This window comes from Tursiops truncatus, chromosome 13, assembly GCF_011762595.2.
Source record: "Tursiops truncatus isolate mTurTru1 chromosome 13, mTurTru1.mat.Y, whole genome shotgun sequence".
Lineage (NCBI taxonomy): Eukaryota > Metazoa > Chordata > Mammalia > Artiodactyla > Delphinidae > Tursiops > Tursiops truncatus.
The window spans coordinates 14,841,143-14,865,945 of NC_047046.1; the positions used below are offsets into that span (position 1 = coordinate 14,841,143).

Below are 24,803 nucleotides of genomic sequence, written 5' to 3' on the forward strand. Positions count from 1 at the left end.
GTGCCTGTGTTGACCGTTCAGTGGTGGGGGCAGCTTGCGACCCCTGCCCCCCTTGCTGACTTGCATCCCCGTCCTGACACCCCGCTTCCTTGCCTTCCACGCCCCCCTCCCCGGGCCCGCTCTCCTCTCGCCCCAACCCATATGTGCTGACCCTCCAGCTCGCCCCTGCCCGTACTGACCCTCCAGCCCGTGCTGACCCCGGTGTTGTCCCCCGCCCCTCCGGCCTGTCCCGATCCCCCTGGCCGCGGATGTTAACGGCCCTCCGGTCCTGACTCCCGTCCCCCTTGTGAGCACAGGCACCATGCGGCCGGTGCGGCGCAACTTCTACGACCCGTCGTCGGCGCCGGGCAAGGGCATCGTGTGGGAGTGGGAGAACGACGGCGGCGCGTGGACGGCCTACGACATGGACATCTGCATCACCATCCAGAACGCCTACGAGAAGCAGCACCCGTGGCTCGACCTCTCGTCGCTCGGCTTCTGCTACCTCATCTACTTCAACAGCATGTCGCAGATGAACCGCCAGACGCGCCGGCGCCGCCGCCTGCGCCGCCGCCTGGACCTCGCCTACCCGCTCACCGTCGGCTCCATCCCCAAGTCGCAGTCGTGGCCCGTGGGCGCCAGCTCGGGCCAGCCCTGCTCGTGCCAGCAGTGCCTGCTGGTCAACAGCACGCGCGCCGCTTCCAACGCCATCTTGGCTTCGCAGCGCCGCAAGGCGCCCCCCGCGCCCCCGCCGCCCCAGCCGCCGCCCGGAGGACCAGCGGGCACGCTCGCCGTGCGCCCCAGCGCCACCTTCGCAGGCGCCGCGCTCTGGGCCGCGCCCGCCGCTGGCCCCGCCGAGCCCGCGCAGCCCCTCAGCGCGTCCCCGCGGAGCCCGAGCGTCCCCAGCGGCGCGCCCACCCCGGGGCAGAACAACCTCAACCGGCCCGGGCCCCAGCGCGCCACCAGCGTGAGCGCACGCGCCTCCATCCCGCCGGGGTAAGCCGGGCCCTGGGCGCAGGGGTAGCTGCCCACTGGGGCTAGGACCAAAGAATTACAATAATAATTATAATAACCACAAGTAATATCTAGCATCTATTAAGTATTCACTTTGTGCCAAGCGTTAACTAAGCACCTTAACGCTCATTTATCTCCAGGCGTAAGGACCCTGTGAGGTAGGGAGAGTCATCATCCCCGATTTACAGATGAGGAAACTGAAGCACGGGAGAGTTAGTAACATTTGCCAGATCGCACAATTCACAGTGATGGGTCCATAGCAGCAACTATAATGGTGTACAGTCCATGTTTATTATTTACTAAACTCCTGATCTACACCACCTCACTTATTACACACACACACACCCCAAAATTCCACCATGCCCCTGCTACAGATGGAGAGGCTGAGGCTGGGAGAGGTACGGCGCCTTCTGAGGGCCACCCAGGTGGAGAGCAGGGATTGGAATTCACACCAATTCCAGGATTCTGTGCTGTGTTGTCTTCGAATTTTTGGAGGGTTTCCACCCCTGCCCCAGTCCATACCCATCTCATGTGGAGGCTCAAAGCAAGCATTAGGCCCTTGTCCGAAACATTTCCCCTATAGGCCACGTCTAAATATCACCATCACTTGGGGCTAATACTGTGATTTTCAAGCTGGGCTTTAGGGACTCCTGGGGTGACCCGAGATAGTGGCAGGAGAGGGTGGTGGTTAAGAGGTCAGGCACACAAGAGCCAGCCTCTCTGCTCTTGTTTTAACCAGAGCAGCCCTTTTTGGAATCTCTTTTGTGAACTGGCTTTCCCAGCAGGATTTCACTGAGGAAGGGAACCCGGCTCACACCAACTTTGGAAGTCCCTGGGTTAAGGCATCCAGGCCCCGGGATGGGGACCCAGCGAGCCTGTCAGCTCCCCACCCTGGAGCCCAGGTTCAGTTGATCTCAGCAGAGGGCCAGACCCTGAAGTGGTGGGAGAGAGAGGGAGGGGCAAAGACCTCGATCTTGAGATAGACCAGAGGGAAAAGAGCAACTGGGGTGTGGGTCGTGGTGCCCAAAAGGCGGAACGGGCACCAAAAGTCAGCTCTGCTCTAATTCCTCTGGCACGGCCCAGGAGAGCGACCGTGCTGATCTGACCTCAGCAAAGGTCAGGCATGGAGACAACCTTTGAGGTCACCGTATCCAGGTCTCCCCTTTCACCAACAGAAACTGAGGCCTGGGGAAGGGAAGGGACTCTGAATTAGGCTGCCCTTCTGAACCTTTGAGAATCTGACTGCTTGGGTTCAGATCCCCTGTTGACAGCCACTTACGAGCTGTGAGGTCTGGGGTAAGTCCCTCCCCTTCACTGAGCCTCGGTTTCCTCATCTGTGAAATGGAAGCTGTGTGCCTGATCGTAGCACCTGTGTCGCAATAGTCCTGCAGTGGCAGCCAGGACTACCATTGTTATCCAGGAGGAGGGCTGGTGTGGGGGGCAGGGGAGCTGTGATTTTCCATGGGAAGGACTACAGCAACCACCGCCTGCCAGCCTCGCCCTCCCTTCCCCTCCTCGCCACCTTCCCCTCCAGGTCATTCCTCTATGGCCCGACCGTCCCAGTGCCCACAGAGAGGAGCCCTGAGGAGGTCAGGGAAAGCATCTCGGGGAAGCAGTGCGGGAGGGACTCACCCATCTGGGGATCACAGACAGGTTTTCACTGTGGCTCCTTGTAAATTGTGACCTGGCTCTGGCTCCCTTATGAAAAGAGGGGGTTGGAGGGCCCCAGAATGACAAGAAGAGTAGAACAGCAAGTTGGAGTAGATGCAGGAGGGGGCAGAAGCGGGAAAGTCCCAGGGGCCTTTGCAGCAAGAATTCAAGAACCTTCTCTCTGGGGCTATATTGTTGAAACCCACTAGTGGATTATGAAATCAGAAGGTTGTAACCAGAATTTTCTGGCAATGGAATGGAATAGAATAGAATAGAAAAGAAAATATTGGCATGTGTCATACATAGTAACAGTAAGAATTGTTCCGTGAACCTTTCGCATGATTTCTACATGTGTTTAATGGGTCGCCAGGTGAAATGAATTTCTTAGTCACTGATGAAAGTTTTGAAAGCCACTGTTTCAGGGCAAGCTGGGAATTGCTCAGTATCGGTTCTCCAGATGTGTACTGTGGGTGCATGTTTACAGAGACCAACAAGACAGACAGGGTCCAAACTGCCAGACGTACAGCCAGCAAACGAGTAAATGAACACAATTGCTGGAGAGAGAGGGAAGTGCTGGGGAAGGTGGTGGGATGGGGTGGTGTGGTTGAGAGGGAACGGGATAGTCAAGGCAGACCCCACCAAGGAGGTAGGTAGCCGGGCCTGGAGAAAGGCCGTTCCAGACAGAGGGAACAGCAAGCCCAGCTTCAATGGGGCTTAGAGGACACGGCGCGTTTAGAGAAGGGCTAGAGGTGTGGGGAGGCCTGGAGTGTGAGATGCCAGTGAGAACAGAAAAGGGCATCCCAGGCAGGGGCAGTGCAAGCGCAAAGGGGCGGGGGTGAGAATGAATCCAGCAGGTTCTGGAGACTGCGCAGGGATAGAGATGGAACGGCAGGGGCTGAGATTTTTTCCATGTTGGGAGTAAGAGCCTGATGGCAGGGCCTGAGGTGGGGCCTGGGCTTGGTGCTGCCGGCAGTAGGGAGCTATAGAGTGTGCTTGAGCTCACGAGGGCTCTGGAGAGAAGAAAGATTTCTCCCTGGGGTTGCTGATCATTAAACATGTCCTCCTCTGACCCGCCAGCACCCTGCTCTCCCCAGCCATGTGCCCCCTACCCAGTCTGTATCACTCCCCCTCCCCTTCCTGGGAGCTCTTTCTGACCCTCTCTGAGACCAGACATTGGCCTGGAAAGGGGACATGGGGGACTGATGGGGCTCCCTCGTCCCTCCCTGGCCATGTAGACCCTGCCCAGTCTCACCCCTGCCCCTCTAACAGACCCTCCCCAGCCAGACAGGCCTGGGTGGAGGCCCCCCAACCCTCATCTCCAAGGAACTCCAGCTAAAAATACCCCTGGTTCAGAGTGGGGGGGTAGGTACAGGACACGTGGAGTCTCCTGCTGAGTGAGGGGAGTGGGAGGAAGGAGGCATGGGGATGGCAGACCCTGGTTCCTCCAGACTGAAGCTTCCCGTTGCCAAGGCAACTGAGGCCCTGGCGCAGCCCATGATGGGAAAGGGATGGGGTCTCTGAGGAGCTAGGCAGCCAGGCCCCCCACTCCACCCTGATCCCCAAACCCCACAGAGCCCCTCATGGCCCTTCTCACGGTCTCTCTGCCTCTGTGTCTGTCTGTCCCTGTGCCTGGGCTGCCACAGGCTGGGGCCCAAACAACAGGAATGTGTGGTCTCGCGCTCTGGGGGCTGGAGGTCTGAGATCAAGGTGTCAGTAGGGTGGGTTTCTGGTGGGGCCTCTCTCCTTCGGCTTACAGATGGGCCCCTTCTCCCTGTGTCTTCATGTCACCTACCCTCTGTACCCCTGTGTCCAAATTCCCTCTTTATAAGGGCACCAGCCATATTGATTAGGGCCCAAGCTAATGACCTTGTTCATGACTTGATCACCTCTTCAGAGATCCTGTCTCCAAAGTGTCTGGGGGCTTGGGGGGCGTTAGGACTTCGACACCTGAGTTCTGGGGTGAACACAATTCAAGCCACAGCCGTGTGTCTGTGACTTTCCTGTTACACTTTCTGAGTCTCAGCCTCCCTTTCAGTCTCTCTCTTTCTCCCTGTGACTGTGTCTCCCTGTCTCTGTCTGTCTCTGTCTCTTGTTCCTTCTCTCCTGCCTTTTTCTTTCCCTCTCATCAGCTCTCTCCCTCCCCTGCTCCCTTCTCTCCACCCTACCTCTCTCCTGCCGAGAGAGGTGCATGGCTTCACCCTCCCTGGCCTCAGTTTCCCCATCTGCCAAACGGAGCTAAAATCGCCCCAGTCCACACGTGCTGGCTCAGCAGAGCTGATGCGCGTGCAAATGCATTTCAAATCACCGCACACGATCCGTGTGCAAGGGAGGGGTGAACTCTGACATCATTCTTTGTCATCCTTCTTACCTCCCATCCTCATCTCAGGACAGAGGTCCAGAGAGGGGCACTGACTTGCCCCCAGGCCACACAGCCAGTGGGGCCAGAGTGTCCCCCGGCCAGGGCTTTTTTCCACTCCCCCTGTGACGGGGCGAGAAGCCAGCTGGCAGCCGGGGCCTGGGGGACAGACACAGAGGGGTGGGAAAGACCCACCCTGTCACCTGAGAGGGCAGCATCCAGCACTTTGGAACACAGCTGTGGGACAGACTCAGAGTTTCCAGCCCACGTGGTGGAGGGGAGAGGGAGGGGGACAGCTGCAGGCCTGTTTCCATTTACTGAGGGCTCAGTACGTCCCAGGCTCCATCTCACGGCTTTTACATGCATCGCCTCTCTTGATGCACACAGAAACCCAAGGTGGCAGGTCCTATTATCCCCATTTTTCAGATGAGGAAACTGAGGCTCTGAAAGGCTGGCCCTTGATCAAGGTCACGTGATTAGGACTCTGATTCAAAAACCCCAGTCGGCCACGGTACTGGGATACCCCACCCCGCTGTCTGCCCACTCCAAGTTTCCAGCCAGGGTCCCAGAGAGACCTGGCCCTGATTCTACAAGGTGTTGTGGAGTCCAGGGAGTAGATGGACCCACAGAGGCTGAGTTTGGGCCCAGCTTCTGTGTCTCCTCTCACTGTGTGACCCCAGTGGAGCTTATCGCCCTCTCTGGACCTGTCTTTGCACCCATGGAGTGGGGCTGGCAACAAAGACCAACGTGGGGGCAGATATCAGAGCGCCTGCATTTTCAAATCTGGCCCTGCCCGTACGTCCCTATCAGACTACAGTGTTGCCACCCTAATCAGAGCCATCGAGATGCCATTTGAGTTTTGTTTTGTTTTTTTAACTATTTATTTATTTATTTATTTTTGGCCGCGTCGGGTCTTAGTCGCCACATGTGGGATCTTTCGTTCTGGTGCATGGGCTCTTGGTTGCGGTGCGCAGGCTCCAGAGCGCATGGGCTCTGTAATTGCAGCACGTGGGCTCACTCGTTGTGGCGCATGGGCTCAGTTGCCCCACGGCATATGGGATCTTAGTTCCCCAACCAGGGATCGAACCCGCGTCCCCTGCATTGGAAGGCGGATTCTTAACCACTGGACCAGCAGGGAAGTCCTGCCATTTGAGTTTTCATACCTCTGGTTCTTAGCCTGAGAGCCTCTTCCTGTTTACTGGCCACCAGTGATTCCTTCTTTTACCAATCACTTGTTTCTTTCTTTTGCGTCTCCTTCTCTTGGGCTCTTTATTACTTCCTTATTGATTTGCAAGCGCTTCTCCTGCATTAAGGGTATTAACCCTTTAACTGTCATCTTTCCCCAGTTTGCTATTTCTTTTTATCTTCTTTATAGCCTATGTTTGCTTTTTAATTAGTTAATCTTTTTATGTTCAGCAACTACTGTGCGCCAGGCACTGTTTGGAGCCCTGGAGATACAACCATGAGCAAAACAGACAATCCCTGCCCTCCTGGAGCTCACATTCTAGTGAGAGACAAACAATAAACAAAATCAATAAATTCTAGAATATGGTAGAGAGTAGTCATGATTACAGAGGTAAAATAAAGAAAGGAAGGGGTGTAGGGGGTGGTGGGAGGGATGTAATTGTAAACGAAGAGGTCAGAAAAGGCCTCACTGAGAATATAACATTTGAGAAAGGATTGAAGGAGGTTGAGAAGCAAGCCACGCAGAGAACTGGGGGGAGAGCATTGCAGACAGAGGGGACAGCTTGTGCAAAGGCCCTGAGGCAGGAGCAGGCCTGGTATGTTCGAGGAGGCCAGTGTGGCTGGAGAGGCTACAGGGGATGTGGGGTGGGAGAAGAGGCCAAAGATGAAATGGGGCCAGTCCTGCAGGGCCCCGAAGGCTGTGCTGAGGACTTCGGCTTTCACTCTGCGTGGGATGGTAGTCAGCGGGGTTGGGAGCTGGAGCCAGACTGGCGTGACTCTGTTGTCACAGGTTCGATCTGGATGTGGAGAATAGGTGGGGAGGTGGGCTTTGATGTGGTGGGTGTGTTTGGGTGTTTTCCTTCTTCTTTTTATTTCCTGCAGTGATTTTACGTTTATGTTCTGAAGAATCCACATTTTGTTTCTCCGGCTCTTTCCTGGGTATTACTTTTAAATGCTTCAAAAGTAACAAAGTCCCGAAAGGCACAACATGAAAAGTCTCACCCTCACCACGTCCTCAGGGGGCCCCTGGCCTGCCCACCCTCCCCCTTTTCCTGTCCTGGCTGGAGTGCCTTGGTTGTCACCCTGCCTCTCCTCTTGCTGGGCTCCCCCAGCGCCTCACCGCAAGGTCAAACCAAACTGCCCCATTCCCCCGCCCCCCAGACCTGAAGCACTTCCTGCCCTGCTCCCTGGGAGGCCAAACCACACACTCCTGTCTACGTGTCTGCCCCCGGCCCGGCCGTGGGAACCAACCGACAGCCCGCCCCTCCCCTCCCTTCCCTTGCCGGGGCTCCACCCCGGGCCGCGCCGACGGAGCAGGGAGACCAGGAGGGTGGGGGAGGGTGACACGGAGCCCCCAGGCCTCTGGATAAACCTGGGCCCTAAATGACAGCCACCCCTCAAAATATCGCTCTAGGGGGACTTTAGTACCGTTGAACCCCTAGGAGTGGACGGGGTCAGGGGTGAGAGGTCCCAGTTGACAGAGGGGAAACTGAGGCCCATAGAAGCTCAGCAGCTTGTTCAGGCAGGGGGTGGGCGGGGATGGCTGGAGCGAGGAAAGGGGAAGCGAGCCAGGCCGCTTGATGGTTTGTGGCTTTTGCTGGACCCATGGGGCACCCTGTCTCCCTGGAGCTTGCCGTGATGTTCTCAGGCTCTGCAGAGGGGTTGGGGGTGCAGACCTGGCTGACCCCGGACTGTGGGGGTCAGGGGTTCAGGTACAGGACGAGTGGGCACTGAATGGGGGCAGGTGACAGGAGCAGGCCCAAGGAACAGGGGAGGGGGGGCCCATTCACTATTCAACTTCCTTCTCCCCATGACATGGCGCTCTCACTTCTGCCCCCTCCTCACCCACTTGGACCCATATGACTGAGGCATGACCCTCCAGAGGCTCCCCAAGGGGCCATGGGGTAAGTGCCAGGTGTCTGGAGAGCATCTGAGGCCAATCAGAGGACCTGAAACCACCATCAGAGAATGTGACATGCCTGGGGCCTGCCAGGGGCATGGAGGAGAGGGAGAGGACAGGGAGGCCAGCCTAGGTTGTGACTTCCTGCGTTTCTGGGGTCCTGAACCCCCTTGTTGCTTGGGACAGAGAGGAGTGGCCAGAGCAGGCAAATGTATCCACTCGTGAAGCCCTCAATGCAGGCCCCCCAAACCTGAGCCAGCTCCAGGGTCCAGGTCAAAGGCTTTGGCCCACCTCTAGGGCACAGAGGGCTCAGAAGGCTGGCTCAACTCCAGGTGACCCCACAGATCTGCCTGGTGGGCTCAGCTCTGGCCTCTGACTTAGAAACTCCAGGACCACTAACCAGCTGGTTGACCATCGTGAAGCCACTTCCCCTCTCTGGGCCTCATTCCGATCATTTGCAAGATAAATGACAAACAGATTTCAGTTCATGGGCTGCCTCTGCTTGAATGGAAATGACTTCCTGGAGCATTCTTGACAAGGATTCTGAAGTTGCATTTTAGCTTAGTGGAAAGGAGTGCTAGGATTGATTGGTGATGCCTGCCATGGGTGCTAGATAGGCAGTAATGGTATCTATGTCATGTATTTGCCATTCCTGCTCCAACCTTGTCTCTGGGGGCACATTTGGTGTTAGAACTACTGATTCTTTTTCTTTTCCTTTTTTTCTTTTTTTTAAATTAATTTTTATTGGAGTATGGTTGCTTTACAATGTTGTGTTAGCCTCCACTGCACAACAAAATGAATCAACCATACGAGTACAGATATCCCCTCCCTTTTGGACTTCCCTCCCATTTATGTTACCACAGTGCATTAGGTAGTTCTATACAGTATGTTCCCATCAGTTGTCTATTTTATACATAGTATCAATAATGTATATGTGTCAATCCCAGTCTCCCAATTCCTCCTCCCATCCCACCCCTTTCCCCCTTGGTATCCATACATTTGTTCTGTACATCTGAGTCTCTATTTCTGCTTTGCAAATAAGATCATCTGTATCATTTTTCTAGATTCCACATTTATGCATTATTATACAATATTTGCTTTTCTCTTTCTGACTTACTTCACTCTGTATGACGCTTTCTAGGTCCATCCACATCTCTGCAAATTACCCAATTTCATTCCTTTTTATGGCTGAGTAATACCCGTTGTATATATGTGCCACATCTTCTTTATCCATTCCTCTGTTGATGGACGTTTAGGTTGCTTCCATGTGCTGGCTATTGTAAGTAGTGCTGCTATGAACATTGGGGTGCATGTGTTTTGTTTTTTTAAAAAATAAATAAATAAATAAATTTATTTATTTATTTATTTTTGGCTGCATTGGGTCTTCGTTGCTGCGCACGGGCTTTCTCTAGTTGTGGCAAGCGGGGGCTACTCTTCGTTGCAGTGCGTGGGCTTCTCATTGCAGTGGCTTCTCTTGTTTTTTTGAATTATGGTTTTCTCTGGATATACGCCCAGTAGTGGGATTGCTGGGTCATATGGTAGTTCTATTTTTAAGAACTACTGTTTCTAAGGACACGAGGCACCCCTCTGAAGAGACCAGAGAACTAGTAGACCGATTCCTTAATTGGCTCAACTCCTCCATTCAGTGCTTACTGAGTACCGATTTGCACCACGTTTCATCCTCAATCCTGGGGTCACAGGACTGGGTCAGAAGCTCACAGTCTGGTGGAAGAGATAAGAGTGGAACCCCACAACTAGGAAGCAAGACAGGAAATGTGTCCTCAAAAAAACAAAAGATAAACACAGTCCCCTGGGAATTCAAAGAAGGAGTGGTTATGTATTTGCTTGAGGTCGATCAGAAAAAGCCTCATGAAGACAGTGACCTTTGAACCTGTCTTCAAAGGGAAGATGTGAATTGGGAATAGACAGTATGGACAGGCAGGGGAAACAGTGTGACAAAGGTACGCAGACAGGAAAGGGCAGGGAACAGTGTGAGGAACAGCAACTAGGAAAATCTCCCCAAGTTATCTCATCCTGCCTTTGAACATTGCCTCCCAGCCAGGGCAGGTATGAGGCATCTCTGTTTGCTCTTCTGTGGCAGAGGAAAGAGAGGGAAGCCAAACACCCTAACCCTCTTCCCCAAACTCGTCCTGGGGAGATTTTTTTCCTCAGATAACAGCCTCCTGCCTCAGTCTCTGAGCCAGGGTGAGAGAACTTGGTTTCGTGTCACATGGCTGAGAAAATAGACTCTGGAGTCTGACATCCTGGGCTCACATTTGGGCTCTACCACTTACTGGCAAGTTACTTCATCTCTCTGGGCCTCAGTCTCCCCCTCTGTAGAATGGGATATCACAGACTTATTGGGACGATTAGATGAGGGAGGGAAGGTCTACAACAGAGTCTGGGACATAGAGAGCTCTTGGAATTATTGACCCCTGGCCCATCTCAGTGTGGCATGTTCAGTGAGACAGTTTCCGGGAAATGTCTGGGTTCCCCCAAACCTTGCCATGGAATCTCTGCCTTGAGTTGGATGGGGAGCATTTCTGGGAACTTCTTAGAGAAGCTTTGCTCGTGCTGTTCCCACGGATGCCCACTTAGTGTGCTCACTTCAGAATGAAAGTTGGCACAGAGTCTCTGAGGGCCTAAAGGCTTCAGAGGGGCTTCTCTGGGGCAGCTGCTTCAAGGCTCACTTCCAATGTGTGCAAAAAATGCACGGGGAGACGGCGCCCGAGCACGTGAGCGTGAGTCATCGGCTTGGAACATCCCCGCAAAATCCAGTCTTCCTTCCTTCCTTCATGCAACAAGTGTTTCTTGACAATCTACTATGTGCCATGTACTCGCGGCGATGGCAGGTGGTGAGGAAGGTCTTTCTACCGAGGCAGCGCTGAAGCAGACCTCAGGGAGCCACTCAGCATCTGCGGGAAAAGCCTTCAGGCGGAGGGCACAGCAAGTGAAAAGGCCTTGAAAGGGCTCAGCATTTTAGAGCAGAGGTGTGTGGAGTAGAGAGATGGAGGGGGTGGAGATGAGGTCACAGAGGCAGGGAGGGCCTGGTCATGCTGAAGACTTTATAATATCAGGCTGTGATTAATGCAATGACAAAAAACATTAAGTAAGGTAAAGGCAAAGGCAGAGGGCTTCTCTAGAATAAAGTGGAAGGGAAGATCTCGGATAGGGTGACATTTGAGCAGAAACCTGTGTTAAGTGTGGGAGCAGAGCATGAGGATAATCTGGGGGAGAGCATTCTGGGAGAGGAATCAGCAAGTGCAAAGGCCCTGGGGTGAGGACGGGCCTGGTATGTTTGCAGAATGGCAGGGAGACCAGGGAGGCTGGGGTGGAGTGGGTGAGGGGTGAGCACAGGAGAAACAGAGTTCAAGGGGTAGGTACTGGCTATACTGCATATGGTAAAGAGGTTGGATTTCACTCTAAGCAAGGTAAGAGCCACAGGGGATTGAGGGCAGCGGGAGGAACAGGATCTGATGCAGGGGTGGGCAAGGCAGCGGGACCCATCCCTGCCCTGGGGCAGCCAGGGCTGGCTTCTGGTCAGAGCAGATTTCAAGGCCTGAAGGATTCCTCTGACCCTTTGCCAGGCAGGGCCTCAAGAGGGCGGAGCAGAGAGTGAAGGCCGGCCCCCCTTCCGGGAGGCCTGTGGGCAGCAGTCTCCTGTCCAGGGCAGGAGGATGTTCTCACTGACTCGGAGGAAACAGCGCATCCCACATCAAAAAGGGGCCTGGGTGGCTCCCACGCTCTGGCATCGTGGGAACCCAGCAACCCTGTGTTCTCGCAGGGGGCCCGCAGATTGAGAGAGGCTGGGGGCCACCTGGGGACTGTCCCCCAGCTTGCCGACGGGTAAATAAAAAACAGCCCCACCATCACGCCCCACTCACAACCCTCCTCCCAGGAGCAAGACTGACTTTTGTAACCCAGGGCTCCGTGGTTTTTAAAGCGTGCCTGAGATTGAAGGGCTGCTAAGATCTAAAATATTCCCCTTCTGGGGTCCCTCCTGCCTAACTCCCTGGCAAAGGCTCAGCAAGACCCGTGTCATGAGCTGGACCAGACTTCGGGCATTATATAGACCTGGGGTAGCCAACTGTCCTTGCTGATTGGTAGAGGCTGCCTGGAGAGCTGTGCTGATGATTCTGCTTGGCTTGAGAAAGTGCTGTGATGGATTAGTGATGCCTGCCACAGGTAGGAGACAAGAAGTGGTGGTACTTGTGCCAAATACTTTTCTTTCCACCATTTTACAGATAGCCCTGGAGAGAAGGAAGGATGTTTTCTCATGAGATAGACATGAAGGAAGGAAGGGGATGGGAAGACCTGGATATGTAGAGGACCTTAACAGTGTGTCTACACTAGAAGTGTTTTAGGGACTTCCCTGGTGGTCCAGTGGTTAGGACTATGCATTTCCACCGCAGGGGGCATGGGTTCAAACCCTAGTCAGGGAACTAAGATCCTGCATGCCTAATAATAATAATAATACACTAGAAGGGCTTCCCTGGTGGCACAGTGGTTGAGAGTCTGCCTGCCAATGCAGGGGACACGGATTCAAGCCCTGGTCTGGGAAGATCCCACATGCTGCGGAGCAACTAGGCCCGTGAGCCACAACTACTGAGCCTGCACATCTGGAGCCTGTGCTCCGCAACAAGAGAGGCCACGACAGTGAGAGGCCCGCGAACCGCGATGAAGAGTGGCCCCCACTTGCCGCAACTAAAGAAAGCCCTCGCACAGAAACGAAGACCCAACACAGCCAAAAATAAATAAATTTTAAAAATAAATAAAATAATAATACACTAGTAGTGTTTTGAAGGACAGTTCAGGAGGAGGAGAAGCTGGAGGTGCCTCCACGCTTTCCTGTAAGAGGACGGGGAGGGATGAGACTAGGGTGGTAATGCCCCTGCAAGGAAGGTCCTGGGGGATTATGACGAACCCTGTGAAGGGGCAGATGGGTACTCAGCCCCCATCCCTTGGGTCCCAGCAGGCTGCTGAAGGAGAAAATTAGGACACCTCCGCTCTCACCCCTGCACCAAACTATGAACTTTATGTGTTTTAACTCATTGAACCTCCACAAGACTCTATCCCCATTACAGATGGGGAAACCAAGGCACAGCATCTTTCCCCCCTCCCACACCTCAGCTGTCCAGCCCCTGGGGGCCCCCAGGGGTACTTACCCTCCGCTGCACCTCCCTCACAACTCTGGGTCACCAGAGTGTTTGGTGACCCTGATGTCTGCTCCAGATGCTGCCACCCCCAGTAAGAGGGGTCTGGGAGGAGTGCCCTGGCCGACCAGGTGTAAGCCCGTGCCGCTGGGCAGCCACAGAGTGGACGGCTGTGTGTAGTGCGTGTGCGTGTGTTACTGTGTGTGTAAAGTGGAAGTCCCCCAGCCGAGCGTCTACCTGTCATTGTTGGGGAGCATGGGTCATGGTGTCTGTGTGTCCCCACGTGCAGGTGGCAGGGTCCCTTTGCAGGCTGCAGACTGCTGGGTGCTTGTGAGGACCAAGGTGCCTTTACCCCGAATTGGGGGAGGGGCGGCTGTGGCACGAGAAGAGTCCATTGACTCTTCTCCTGTCCAGTTCATTGTCCTCATGGTGTGTGCACGTGGTATCTCTGTGTGTGCTGTTCCCTGGAGTGTGTGTGTACATGTTTGTATGGTGTTCTCCATGCAGAGGTGTGTGTATCTGTATGAACCTGTGTGTGTTCATGGGGGTGTTCCCTGAGGTGTGTCTCTGTGTACCTCTGTATGTATGCATGCATGGTGTGTACTGCCTGGTGTGTGTGTGTGTTTGCATGCAAGCGTGTGTGGCACGCTCCCGAAGTATATGTGTGCCTGTGTCTGTATCTGTGTACAGGGAGGGGGCTTCCTGGATTGTGTGTGCATGCCTGTGTGTGCGTGTATCTATCGTGTGTTCCCTGGAGCATGTGTGTACATGCATGGGGGGCATGTTTTCAGGAGTGTGTGCCTGTTTGAGCAGTGTTCTCCGTCTGTGTTTGTGTGTGTGTGTGTATGTGTGTGTGTGTGTCCTTGTGCATTTGGCGTGTTCTCCAAGTGTACGTGTGCATGTATATATAGCCCATGTTCCCCAGGGGTATGTGTGTGTGTGTTTCTGGACCCACTGCAGCAGCATGAAAACCTGCCAAACGTACTATTTGCTTAAAGGCACTTTCCAGCCAGCTTCCTGGTGCCGACTGTACCTGCTGGGGCAGGTGTCCAGGCAGCACTGGCCAGGCTCAGACCTGAGCAGGCAGGCAAAGGGGGCTGCAGCAGCTCCTTCCCCAGCTGTCACTGCCCGCATCCCTTCCTGCACTTCCTCCTGGCACATCCCCAAGCCCCTCAGGCTGCCCTGTGGCTTTTATTACACTGCTTCTCTTCATCAAAACTTACCCTTCCATGCCCATCAACAGGAAGATACCAGTTCATCCACAAAACTAAGCCCTGAAGTCTAGACTCAGGCGGGCACACTGTACAGATCACAACAAGATTTCTCCTTTATTGTCATCCCCATTTTACAGATAAGAAAACAGAGGATCACAGAGGTTAAGTGACTCTCCCAAGCTTATCACTGCAATACTTTCATGGTTTCCTATCCAAGACGGAGAGAAGTTACACTGTAACTTAACTGGGTTCAGGTGCAAGAGAGGTGAAATTAGCCAGGATTACACAGCGATAGTGATGATGGTGGTGATGATGGTTAAAGCTATTAGAGTCTTTATTAGGTACCAGGAATTGTGCTCAGCCCTTGACATGCAGAATTTCATTGACTCTTCACAGCAAACTTAAGGAAGGCGCCACATTATCCCCATTTTACTGATGGGGAAACAGGTTTATGAGAGGTGTGATGACGTGTCATCCAGCTGCTTAACGGTCGAGCTGAAATATGAAAGTAGCTCTGGATGATTCCAAAAGCCAGGCCTCTTTGGAGGGAAGGGCAAAGAGGGGAAGCAGGCTACATTTTCCTAGGGCCTCTTCATTTGAAGAGGTGACAGTGCCTTAGTCACAGGAACTGACATCAGTAAATATTCCAGAGGGGGGAAATGTTCATCATCAAATGTCTTTGGGAAACCTGGATTTACCATTGCTAACCATATTTCCTTATGCAGGACTTATCAGAGCCTTTAATATGCCCATATGTGTTGTGAATTTCCAAGTGGGACAGTGAAGTGTTTCCTAACTGATCCCTAAATCCTCCTTTCCCAGAACCTTTTATGGGGATCAGTGCTCCATATAGCAAAGTTTGAGAGCAGCTAGAATGGCTAAATCACAAATAGTTGGGTTTCAGTCACAGTGGCCAATGAAAGGGAGCAGTTGGGAGCCAAGTGCTCTCACCAGGGAGGAGGCCAGCTGTGGAGTAGGGGAGGGTCAGTACTAAGTCTAGGGGTTCATTCCGTTATCACAGGCGCGGAGGTCCTGCTCACACCGAACTCCATAATAGAAGGATGTCAGAGTAGGAATGGAGTTCCCTGGTGGTCGTTCTAGATAACTGGGACAGGCACAAACGGGTCAGAGTATGGCCACTAGCCAGAGCCAGAAGGCAAAGCAGAGTCCCCTGATCTTCTGGTGCGGGGGGGGGCTGCAGCCTCTTCTCTTCTCCCCTCAGGGTCCCTGCGCTCCCGGTGAAGAACTTGAATGGTACGGGGCCAGTCCACCCGGCCCTGGCAGGTGAGTCCAGTCCAGGACGGGAAAGAAGGGCGGGGCCCACAAGGTGGCAGCCCCACCTCTCGGCCCCTTGGCCCGTCCCCTTGGAGGGCGTGGCCAAGAGGACACACCCCCTGCCTTTGGGCCATAACACTGGGGTCCATGGGGCCCGCAGAAGGGACTCCACTTGGCTTCAACCGTGGGTGGGAGCTAAGTGGGCGGGGCCCATCGGGCACCCCACCCACCCATCTGAGGATTCCTGGGCTTACCAGATGGGCGGAGTCTGGGGAGAGACCCCATGGGTCCACGCGATGTTGGGAGAGCAGGGCGGGCGGGACCTGGATGAGCATCCCGCCCCCTGACTGTCGCCGCCGCCCCCCCAGGGATGACCGGGATTCTGCTCTGCGCTGCGGGGCTGCCCGTGTGCCTGACGCGGGCCCCCAAGCCCATCCTGCACCCACCGCCCGTGAGCAAGAGCGACGTGAAGCCCGTGCCAGGCGTGCCCGGGGTGTGCCGCAAGACCAAGAAGAAGCACCTCAAGAGGAGTATGCCTCCCGCGCCCGATCCTGACCCCGAACTTGACCCCACTAACCTTTGACCGCAACCCCTCTGGCCCTTCAACTCCAATTTGGTCTAAAGACTTGTGACCCCATCTCAGTTCTGGTTCCCTGGCACCATTCGCCACCAACTCCGATTACATCAAACCTCGAGCAACCCTTGACATGTGACTCCTGCCAACCCTTACAGCTTCTGACCCCACCCCTCTGACCCGTGACCCTGTCCTCGGCCAAGCCCTCAGGACTAGACTCTGGGTACCCTCAAGCCCACCCCCACTCTGTCCTTGCAGGTAAGAACCCTGAGGATGTGGTCCGAAGGTACATGCAGAAGGTGAAGAACCCACCTGATGAGGTGAGCCCCTAGGGGAGGGTACCTGTGCGGGGGACAGGCAGCCTCACCTCCAGAGATGGAGAGCCCAGCCCTCACCTCCTCACCTGGTTCTAGGTGTTACAGTCTCTTCTCCCAGTTTGTGGGTTTGCCTTCTCACTTTCTTACAGCGTCTTTTGATGAACAGAAATGCTACGTTTAACAGAATCACACTGATCAATCTTAGTTTTGCAGCTTTTTTTTTTTTTTTGGCTGCGTTGGGTCTTCATTGCTGCGCGTGGGTCCTTTCCAGCCGCAGCGAGCGGGGGCCACTCCTGCCTCGGCGCGCAGGCCTCTCGCCGCAGCAGCCCCTCCCGTTTGCAGCTTATTTTTACCCATATTTTCCACCAAATGTGTTTAAGTTTTGCTTTTGATCGTTAAGCCTTTAATCCTTCTGGAGGGGGGTGTGAGCAAGCCATCTCTTCCTCTGCATGTGTCTGAATTCAGTACCTGGGGGTGTCCTCTCCTTTTGATAGATGGGGACCAGAGAGGGGGTGGTCTCTTGCCCTTGGGGGATAGGGTGTCTGGCCCCTGCCCAGGAGCAGCGCTGACTGGGGAAGGGTGTCCCGCCCTCCCCAGTCCTCAGTCTCCCGTCTGTGCCCCCTCCCCCAGGACTGTACCATCTGCATGGAGCGGCTGGTCACAGCCTCCGGCTACGAGGGCGTGCTTCGGCACAAGGGCGTCCGACCTGAGCTCGTGGGCCGCCTGGGCCGCTGTGGCCACATGTACCACCTGCTGTGCCTCGTGGCCATGTACTCCAATGGCAACAAGGTGGGCTGGGTGGGGCAGTGGGTGGGGAGTAGGCAGGGGGGCCGGGCGGGGCCAGGACACCTGGGGACTTCACGGCCACTCTCCCCCACCCCAGGATGGCAGCCTGCAGTGCCCCACCTGCAAGGCCATCTACGGGGAGAAGACGGGCACTCAGCCACCCGGGAAGATGGAGTTTCACCTCATCCCCCACTCGCTGCCTGGCTTCGCTGACACCCAGACCATCCGCATCGTCTACGACATCCCCACAGGCATCCAGGTAAGCCCCCAGGCCCCTAGCGTTGAGCCCTCCCGAGGCCACTGCCACCGCCGCTGTCTGTGGTTCAAGCCCCTGCTGCCTCTCCCACAGGGCCCCGAGCACCCCAACCCAGGCAAGAAGTTCACTGCAAGAGGCTTCCCACGCCACTGCTATCTGCCCAACAATGAGAAGGGCCGGAAGGTGGGTGCTGTGAGGGCGCGGGGATGTGGGAGCAGGCTGGGCCCCCAGCCGCCATCAGCTGGACCTGTGGTCCCCGTTCTCCCCAGTCCCTGCACCAGCACTGACCATAACCACCCAGTGTGTGAGTGTGTGTCTGTGTTTGTGTGTCTAGCCCTGCCAGTCGCCTCACACACCTCATCTCGTTCACCAGCCCGCCTCACACACCTCATCTCATTCACCAGCCCGCTGAAGTCAAGGTCTTGACCTCATTTTAGAGATAAAGAAACGAAGCCTCAGAGAGGGCAAGTAACTTGCCCAAGGTCACACAGCTAGCAAACAGTGGAGCCTGGATTTGAACCCAAGCAGTCTAGGTTCTTCACTGCCACGCTAGAGACTGTCTGCTTTTACTTTTTGTTTTTCAAGAGAAGCCAGAAATTCTGATTTTCACGTGAGATCCCCGGGTTTTTGAATATTGCCAACGAAGTCACAAAGTGGCTCTTTGATACAGCATGAGGTCCAAACCAAACACAGCTGAGGGCCATCAGTTTGAGACCCTTCGCCCCAGAGAAACAGGCTGATAACATGGAAAGTGCTTTTACTGAGGGAGCTCAGAGTGGGAGCCAGTCTAGGGAAGGAAGTGGCCAAGCCGGGCAGCCGCAGGGAATCCTGCAGGGGAGCCACAGTGTGGTCAGGGAGGGACTCCGGCTGTGGGTGGGGCTGGCTGTGACCCTTGCCTGCCCCGCCCTCCAGGTGCTGAGGCTGCTCATCACCGCCTGGGAGCGGAGACTTATCTTCACCATCGGCACATCCAACACCACGGGCGAGTCGGACACCGTGGTGTGGAACGAGATCCACCACAAGACCGAGTTTGGATCCAACCTCACGGGCCACGGCTACCCAGACGCTAGCTACCTAGACAACGTGCTGGCAGAGCTCACAGCCCAGGGTGTGTCCGAGGCTGTGGCCAAGGCCTGAGGCCCAAGGCTGTCCACCTTCCCTCCTGCTTTGCCCCTGGTCCAGCACATGCAGCACATGCCTCCCCTCCGCCAGGTGTGTCCTGGCGGCCCAGGTTCAGGGCTGGGGAGGAGCCTGCAGGAGGAACCAGAAGCGTTCCCAGGATTTGGCTGGTAGCAGTTGGGATGATGGGAGGATGGCGGGCCAGCCGGCTTCGACCCTAGCTACCTGAGAGGGTCGCAAGGGTGTACCGGAAACCACAGCAACCTCCCTACCAAAAAGACAGAGAGCCCCACCCCCTCACGCAAACACACGTGTCCTGTTGAACACATGCACGCACACCCACGTGCCTCTACTTACCCCCAGACTGGGGGGGAAGAGACAGAAAGACCCCTGTGATGATACTCCATGTGGATTCCCATCTGTGTCTATCGCATCTGTACAGGCTTGTCTGCAAACAAAAGGACTCGGGTCAAGCACTTGGGGGCTTGGTGAGGGTCCGGGAGAAAAGGGGGCACTTGGGAGCCTCAGCCTCCCCCCATCTCTGCCACCCGCTGATGGGCAGCTGTGGGCCCACAGGGTGGAAGCTCCCAGAATATTCAGCAGTTTTGCAAAGGGGCGGGCCAGGGAGACAGACAAGGAGAATCTTATTTTGTGCTTGTGTCTCTTCATCCTTCCGCGACCCTGACCTCCTTCTTCTCCCCTGCCATCCCCAGGCCTTATGTCTGTCCCTGATAAAGGCACTGTTTTCCTTTCCTCCCCACCCCATTCTCTCCACCAAATCGCTCCCAATGTCAAGATCCAAAGGCTGGAGCATCTGGCTTCAGGAGTGAGACAAGGAGGGCCTGGCTTAGGCCAGCAGGTTTAAAAAGCAGACCGGACAGCAAAGAGTCCATTTCCCTTTCCTTGGAAGTGGGCAGCGGGGTGGCTGATGGTCTCGGCCAACCAGGGGCCTGTTGCCCAGGCAACTCACCAGCTCTGCCTCTGTTGATTGGCTGCCACGGCGGAAGTCAGCCAAGATTTAAAGGGACGCCAGTGATTGCTCTTTTGAAAATCTACCAGTCCCACTGTGGGTGGAGAAATAAATGGTCTTTCTCCTCCTCCGCTGGGTCTTTTCCTGTCAAGAAGGGGTGTGCGTGGCTCTGTTTCTGGGGGCTTTCGGTCCATCCCATGGGGGCGCTTGCAACAAAATGACCCAGGACCGTTGCCCCGTCAGCCTTGGGCAGCTGGAGATGGAGGGTCCCCATACTTCTCTTGTCCTGGGGCAGGCAGGGGGTGTGATGGTGGCAGAGGCAGACCCTCCCAATCCTAGTCCCCAAGAGGGCACAGGTGAAAGCTCTGCTCTCAAGCACGCGCACGGCAATGCACACAGCTGCTCCCTGGTACAATTACTAGGAACCAGGAACTCAGGCTGGGAGCTGCCAGCCTCCTGGAAAATATGGAGGAGCTGGGAGACGCCGTGATCGGCTCGTTGGAACCTCAGCGCCCCAGCCTCTGCCCTCAGGGAGGAGGACCAGGTTCTGTCTAGGGAGAGACAGGGACGTATCCCGGGATCTGCAGCAAGTCTCCTGTCAGTCTCTGCAACATTCCAGGATGCTAGGAAGCTGTGGTGGACGCCACGGCTCCAGGCGACCCCTTCCGGCCACGCTCAGGGTAGCACTGCATCTGGTCCATGTTACCGCCACCACACCCCACTCCCCCAGCCAGATAGGCTTAGGTTTCTGTCCTACCCTCTAGTCACACAAAACTGGAAATGAGTCTTTGGAGGCCCTTCCAATTCTGCCAGTTGGGTGTTCCCAAACACTTTACCTTCTGTGATTAATTCTCAAACAAAATCTCACCTCAATGTACAAAACCAACCAGCCCCATGGTCCTCAAATCTCATGTGCAACCACATCACCTGTGGAACTTGTTTCAAACCCTGATTCCTGCCCTCACGCTCCCTCAGATGCTGATTCAGAAGATCTGGGGGCGGTCCCAGGAATCTGCATTTCTAGCAGACAACCTGAGGGTGGGCTTTGAACCACAGTCTGAGAAATCCCTCCCTGGTTCCCACGCTATCCCCATGGAACCCATTTTGAAAACCACACATCTAGACTCACTCCCTCCTCATTTTATACAGGGTAAACTGAGGCTCAAAGAGAGGGAAAGAGCCTGGTCCAAAGTCTCCCGAGGGTCTGAGTCACGCACGCTGGGCTCTCGGCCTCAGTTATTCCTGAGGGCACCTGATTCTGGAGGCTTGTGGTTAGGATTCTCGGCCAAGGACAGGGCTCAGGAGGATCAATGTGGCTACAGGGATTGGCAGACATGAAAACAGAAGGGCTGAGCCTGTTTAGTGCCTATCTGGGCCAACAAGGCCACATGGGCATCAGGGATTCAGGTACAGCCGTCTCCAGCAGCTCAGGGCCAGGCTGGCCATGTCAGTGTGGGTAGAGGCCAGTCCTGTGAAGCAGAAACCTCAGGCTGAGACAAGTGGGTCAGGTTCCTTATTCCATCCACTCCAGAGTGCCTCAACCCAGAGGGTAAGACTCATTCAGTGCAAGGATGGTCCCCTGCCAAAGGGTTTCCATGCCTGGGTTCTCAGCTTAGGACACATGGGATTAGGATATCTCCAGGAGCCTGCAAGCCACAGCAGCCACGAGGTACCAGACAGCCACGAGGAGACTCCTGGGCCAGGGGATGCTGAGAAGGGCCCACCGGCTCTTTTCGCCTCCTTTCAGGCTGGCTCTGGCGTGTCCTCAGGGCCTCAGGGGGCCCGGGGCCACCTTCCGCTGCTCCTGAGGCTGGAACTCCTCGTGGGCTTGATCCAGGTCTGCGAGCACCTCCAGCAGACGGGCAGCTGCCTCTCTCTGGTGAGCCAGGGCAGCAGGACAGGCCCCTGGGAGAAAGAAAAGGAGGCCACAGGGGCTCAGCGAGGCCAGGGCAGGCTTCTGTAATTCAGATCCAGTGGCTTCCTCAGGCCCCATATGTGCCTGGTGCCCTGAGATCCTAAAATGTGCCCGGGCCGCATACACACAGCCACTGGCCTGCTGGTGGACTGGAAAGAGGAGAGTGGGAGGGGAGGACAGGGCGGGGTGCTGAGCAAGTTGTGGGAGGTATCAGAGAGGGCAAAGAAGAGGGACCTCCTTATCCCCTTACCTTCCGTGGCACTGGAGCCCTTCTCTGTGTCTGCCTCGGGAGTCGTATCCAGGGTGGGATCCTCCAGGAATTTCATCCTGAAAGTTAAGAGGGGGAAAACCAAGCTGGTTCCTGAGTCCCAATGCTGCTCTCGAACCCAGAGATTCTGCTGGTTGACGGAGACATTACAGGTTCCCACTAAACCATCATCATCATCACAGCAAACATTTATAGCACGTCAGATCCTATTCTAAGCCCTTTACATGTTTAAACTCATTTAATTAGCACAAAACACATGTAGGTACTTACTGTTAGCGCCGTTATACAGATGATCACTGAGACACAGAGAAGTAATGTAACTTACCTAAGGTCACAGAGCATAATAATAATTGTTACCCTTTATTGAAAGTTAATTATGTGGCCAGGCACCTACAAAGTGCTTTACCTGTATTAGCTCATTTGTTCCTTAGGACAACCCCATGAGGTATGTACAATTGGTACCCTTATTTTCCAGATGAGGAAACTGAGGTAGAGAAGGTAAGCAACTCGCCCGAGATCACACAGCCAGTGAGTAGCCAGTCCAGGATTTGAACCCAGGCAGGCCAGCTTCAGAACCCACACTATGAGTTGGAACACATCTCCGTCACTGAATGACAGTGATCCTGAGGCCAGCCAGCAAGGTGGAGGGACACATCCAAGCTCTGTGCCCTCTGTCTCTGGAGTCCTGGGTATAAAAAGATCCCAAGATGCATGGGACTTCCCTGGCGGTCCAGTGGTTAAGATTCTGTGCTTCCAATGCAGTGGGTGCGGGTTCGATCCCTCATCAGGGAACTAAGACCCCACATGCTGCGTAGCATGACCAAAAAGTAAAAATTAAAAAAAAAAAAAAGATCCCAAGATCCAGTTCCACATTAGGGTCCACCTGAGGATGCTTCCCCATCCTTCCCTGGAGCCTGCACCCCCAGAAGCTCATCAGATGCACATGGAAAGAAAGAACATGTGGACATGGGGAGGGCACAGTGGGTAGCTGCCCCAGCAGGGCATAGTGAAGTGGGCTGGGTGGTGGGGAGGACCCACCTGAGCCGGTCCCGCCCTAGAAGCAACTGCCGATACACCATTTGGGTCTCAGCATCGGGATCCAGCGGGTCACTCCAGTCCCCCAGGGTGACGGCTGAGTGTGTGCGGCTGCAACCGGCAGCTGAGGGGAACACGGCATCATCATTAACCTCCCATTCCCCTTTCAGAAGCCCCATGGCCAAGCCCTGCCCCTTCTGCCTCTAAAGTCACCCTTCAAACCTACTACTTCCCTCAGCCCCACCGCCTCAACCTTCGCCCAGAAGAGCCATAGTCTCACTTCTCTCCATCCCCCTCCCACATTCTACGCTCCAGCCACAGATCTTTTTCAATCCTTCAGCCCACGTTTGCTCTGCCTAAAACACTCTTCCTTCCTCCAACTTCACTACTTAACTCTTATCCTTCTCAGGTCACATTTAAGTGGCACCTACTCCAGGAAGCCCTCCTTGCTGTCCTACCCTGGGGCTGGGTCAGAGGTGTTCTCTGGAGTCTCAAAAGCCGCACCTTGGCACTTGTAACACTGTATTACATGGTCTGGTTATTCACTTGTTTTCCTTGAGAGCAAGCCTGATGTCTGTGTACCACTAGACGCCCGGTGTTTAGTGGCTGCTTGAAAGATACCTGTGTGCCAGGCAGTGTTCTAATCGCTTTGCATATGTCAACTTATTTACTCCTCACAGCAACCCTACAAGGTGGACACTATTATCAACCCCATTTCACACTTGGGGAGACTTCAAGGCAAGAGAGAGGTTAAGGAACTCGCCCAAAGTTGCAGCGCCAACCCAGGATGAGGTGGGACACTCTCTGATTGGCAGGTGTGGAGGGCGGGGCCTGAGTCCGCCCCTCCCCGCCCCCTCACCTGAGCGCTCGGCCTGGTGGCAGCAGGTCCAGTGAGCGCTGCGGAACGCACCGGGGTGCCAAGCGGCCAGCTTGTCCGGATTGGGGGCGCTGGCCTTGCGCAGGGCCGATAGCCACTGGTTGAGCTCGTTCACGTTCTTCAGGGAGTTGGGGGGGGGGCGGTCAGAGGTGGGGTGGGACCCAAGGGGCTCCCTCCGCTCCTCCCTCATATTCGCAGCGCCTCACCTTGCACTGGAGGTAGGTGGTGTGCAGCGCTCCCGCGCCGTCCTGCGTCACCACCTGCATCACGTGCGGCAGCTGGAAGGCGCCCTCGTCCACGCGCTCCACGGCGCGGATGTGCGACACCGGCAAGGAGGATCGCGTCTGTGAGAGAGGACTGTTGCTGCCGGGCCGGCCGGGGGCTGGGGCTGGCGTGGCTGTGCCCAGGGGCAGCTTTCCTGTGGGTGTGTGCCTTGGCGTGGGGACATTCACCCCGCGCATCTGTGCTATGTGCGTGTCCACTTGGCAGTTCCGTGAGTCCTGCAGTCCTGGCCCATCACTCTCTAAGTGACAACGTCTCTGGACAGCAGTTTCCACCATCGCAACCCCGACACAGCGCTTGAGATGTAGTTTAAGCACGATACATTTCTCCACTTATTTCATCATTACAACACATTTCTGAGGCTGGGTCTATTATTCCTCCCAACTTATAGATGAGGAAACCGAGGCACAGGAGGATTAAAGGACCCTCCTGTGGTCACTCAGCTGGTGGAGCCAGAATTGAAACCCAGAGAGTTGAACTCTAGAATCTACACTCTGCTGACAAAGTAGAAAGAAGAAGTTGTGGGCACCCTCTCCAGTGTTAGCTATTATGGTCTGTAGCTGTGCAGACACAGAAATGGGTAGATCCAGTGTGTGTCTCAGTTTGTGCTAGGCTTGAATGGCAGCCCCATGAGGGCAGGGAGTTTATGTCTTGTTTACTATGGTATCTCCAGTGACT

General features: G+C 55.2%; 2 protein-coding genes across 14 annotated transcripts in view; one reads left to right on the forward strand and one right to left on the reverse strand.

The window, feature by feature from the left end:
- The window catches only part of DTX1 (deltex E3 ubiquitin ligase 1), a 38,434-nt gene extending 18,559 nt beyond the window's left edge, over window positions 1-19,875 (forward strand). Inside the window, exons 3-10 of one of the 2 annotated variants that reach the window (XM_073790148.1) lie at window positions 297-975; window positions 15,653-15,735; window positions 16,095-16,256; window positions 16,559-16,620; window positions 17,248-17,406; window positions 17,501-17,662; window positions 17,753-17,842; window positions 18,572-19,875. In XM_073790148.1, the coding sequence (XP_073646249.1) occupies window positions 297-975; window positions 15,653-15,735; window positions 16,095-16,256; window positions 16,559-16,620; window positions 17,248-17,406; window positions 17,501-17,662; window positions 17,753-17,842; window positions 18,572-18,796 (1,622 nt within the window). In that variant the 3' untranslated portion in view covers window positions 18,797-19,875. The remainder of the gene's footprint in view (window positions 1-296; window positions 976-15,652; window positions 15,736-16,094; window positions 16,257-16,558; window positions 16,621-17,247; window positions 17,407-17,500; window positions 17,663-17,752; window positions 17,843-18,571) is intronic. The other variant, XM_019950543.3, reaches the window with a different exon arrangement.
- Window positions 19,876-19,887: 12 nt separating this feature from the next.
- Window positions 19,888-24,803, reverse strand: part of RASAL1 (RAS protein activator like 1) — a 34,406-nt gene continuing 29,490 nt past the window's right edge. For 5 of the 12 annotated variants that reach the window (XM_073790144.1, XM_073790143.1, XM_073790142.1 and 2 more), the window contains 4 exons: window positions 24,050-24,187; window positions 23,826-23,961; window positions 22,970-23,090; window positions 21,995-22,616 (listed from right to left, as the gene is read on the reverse strand). In XM_073790144.1, coding sequence (XP_073646245.1) covers window positions 22,343-22,616; window positions 22,970-23,090; window positions 23,826-23,961; window positions 24,050-24,187 — 669 coding nt within the window. In that variant the 3' untranslated portion in view covers window positions 21,995-22,342. The other 7 variants (XR_004521445.2, XM_073790146.1, XM_033836967.2 and 4 more) reach the window with 6 other exon arrangements.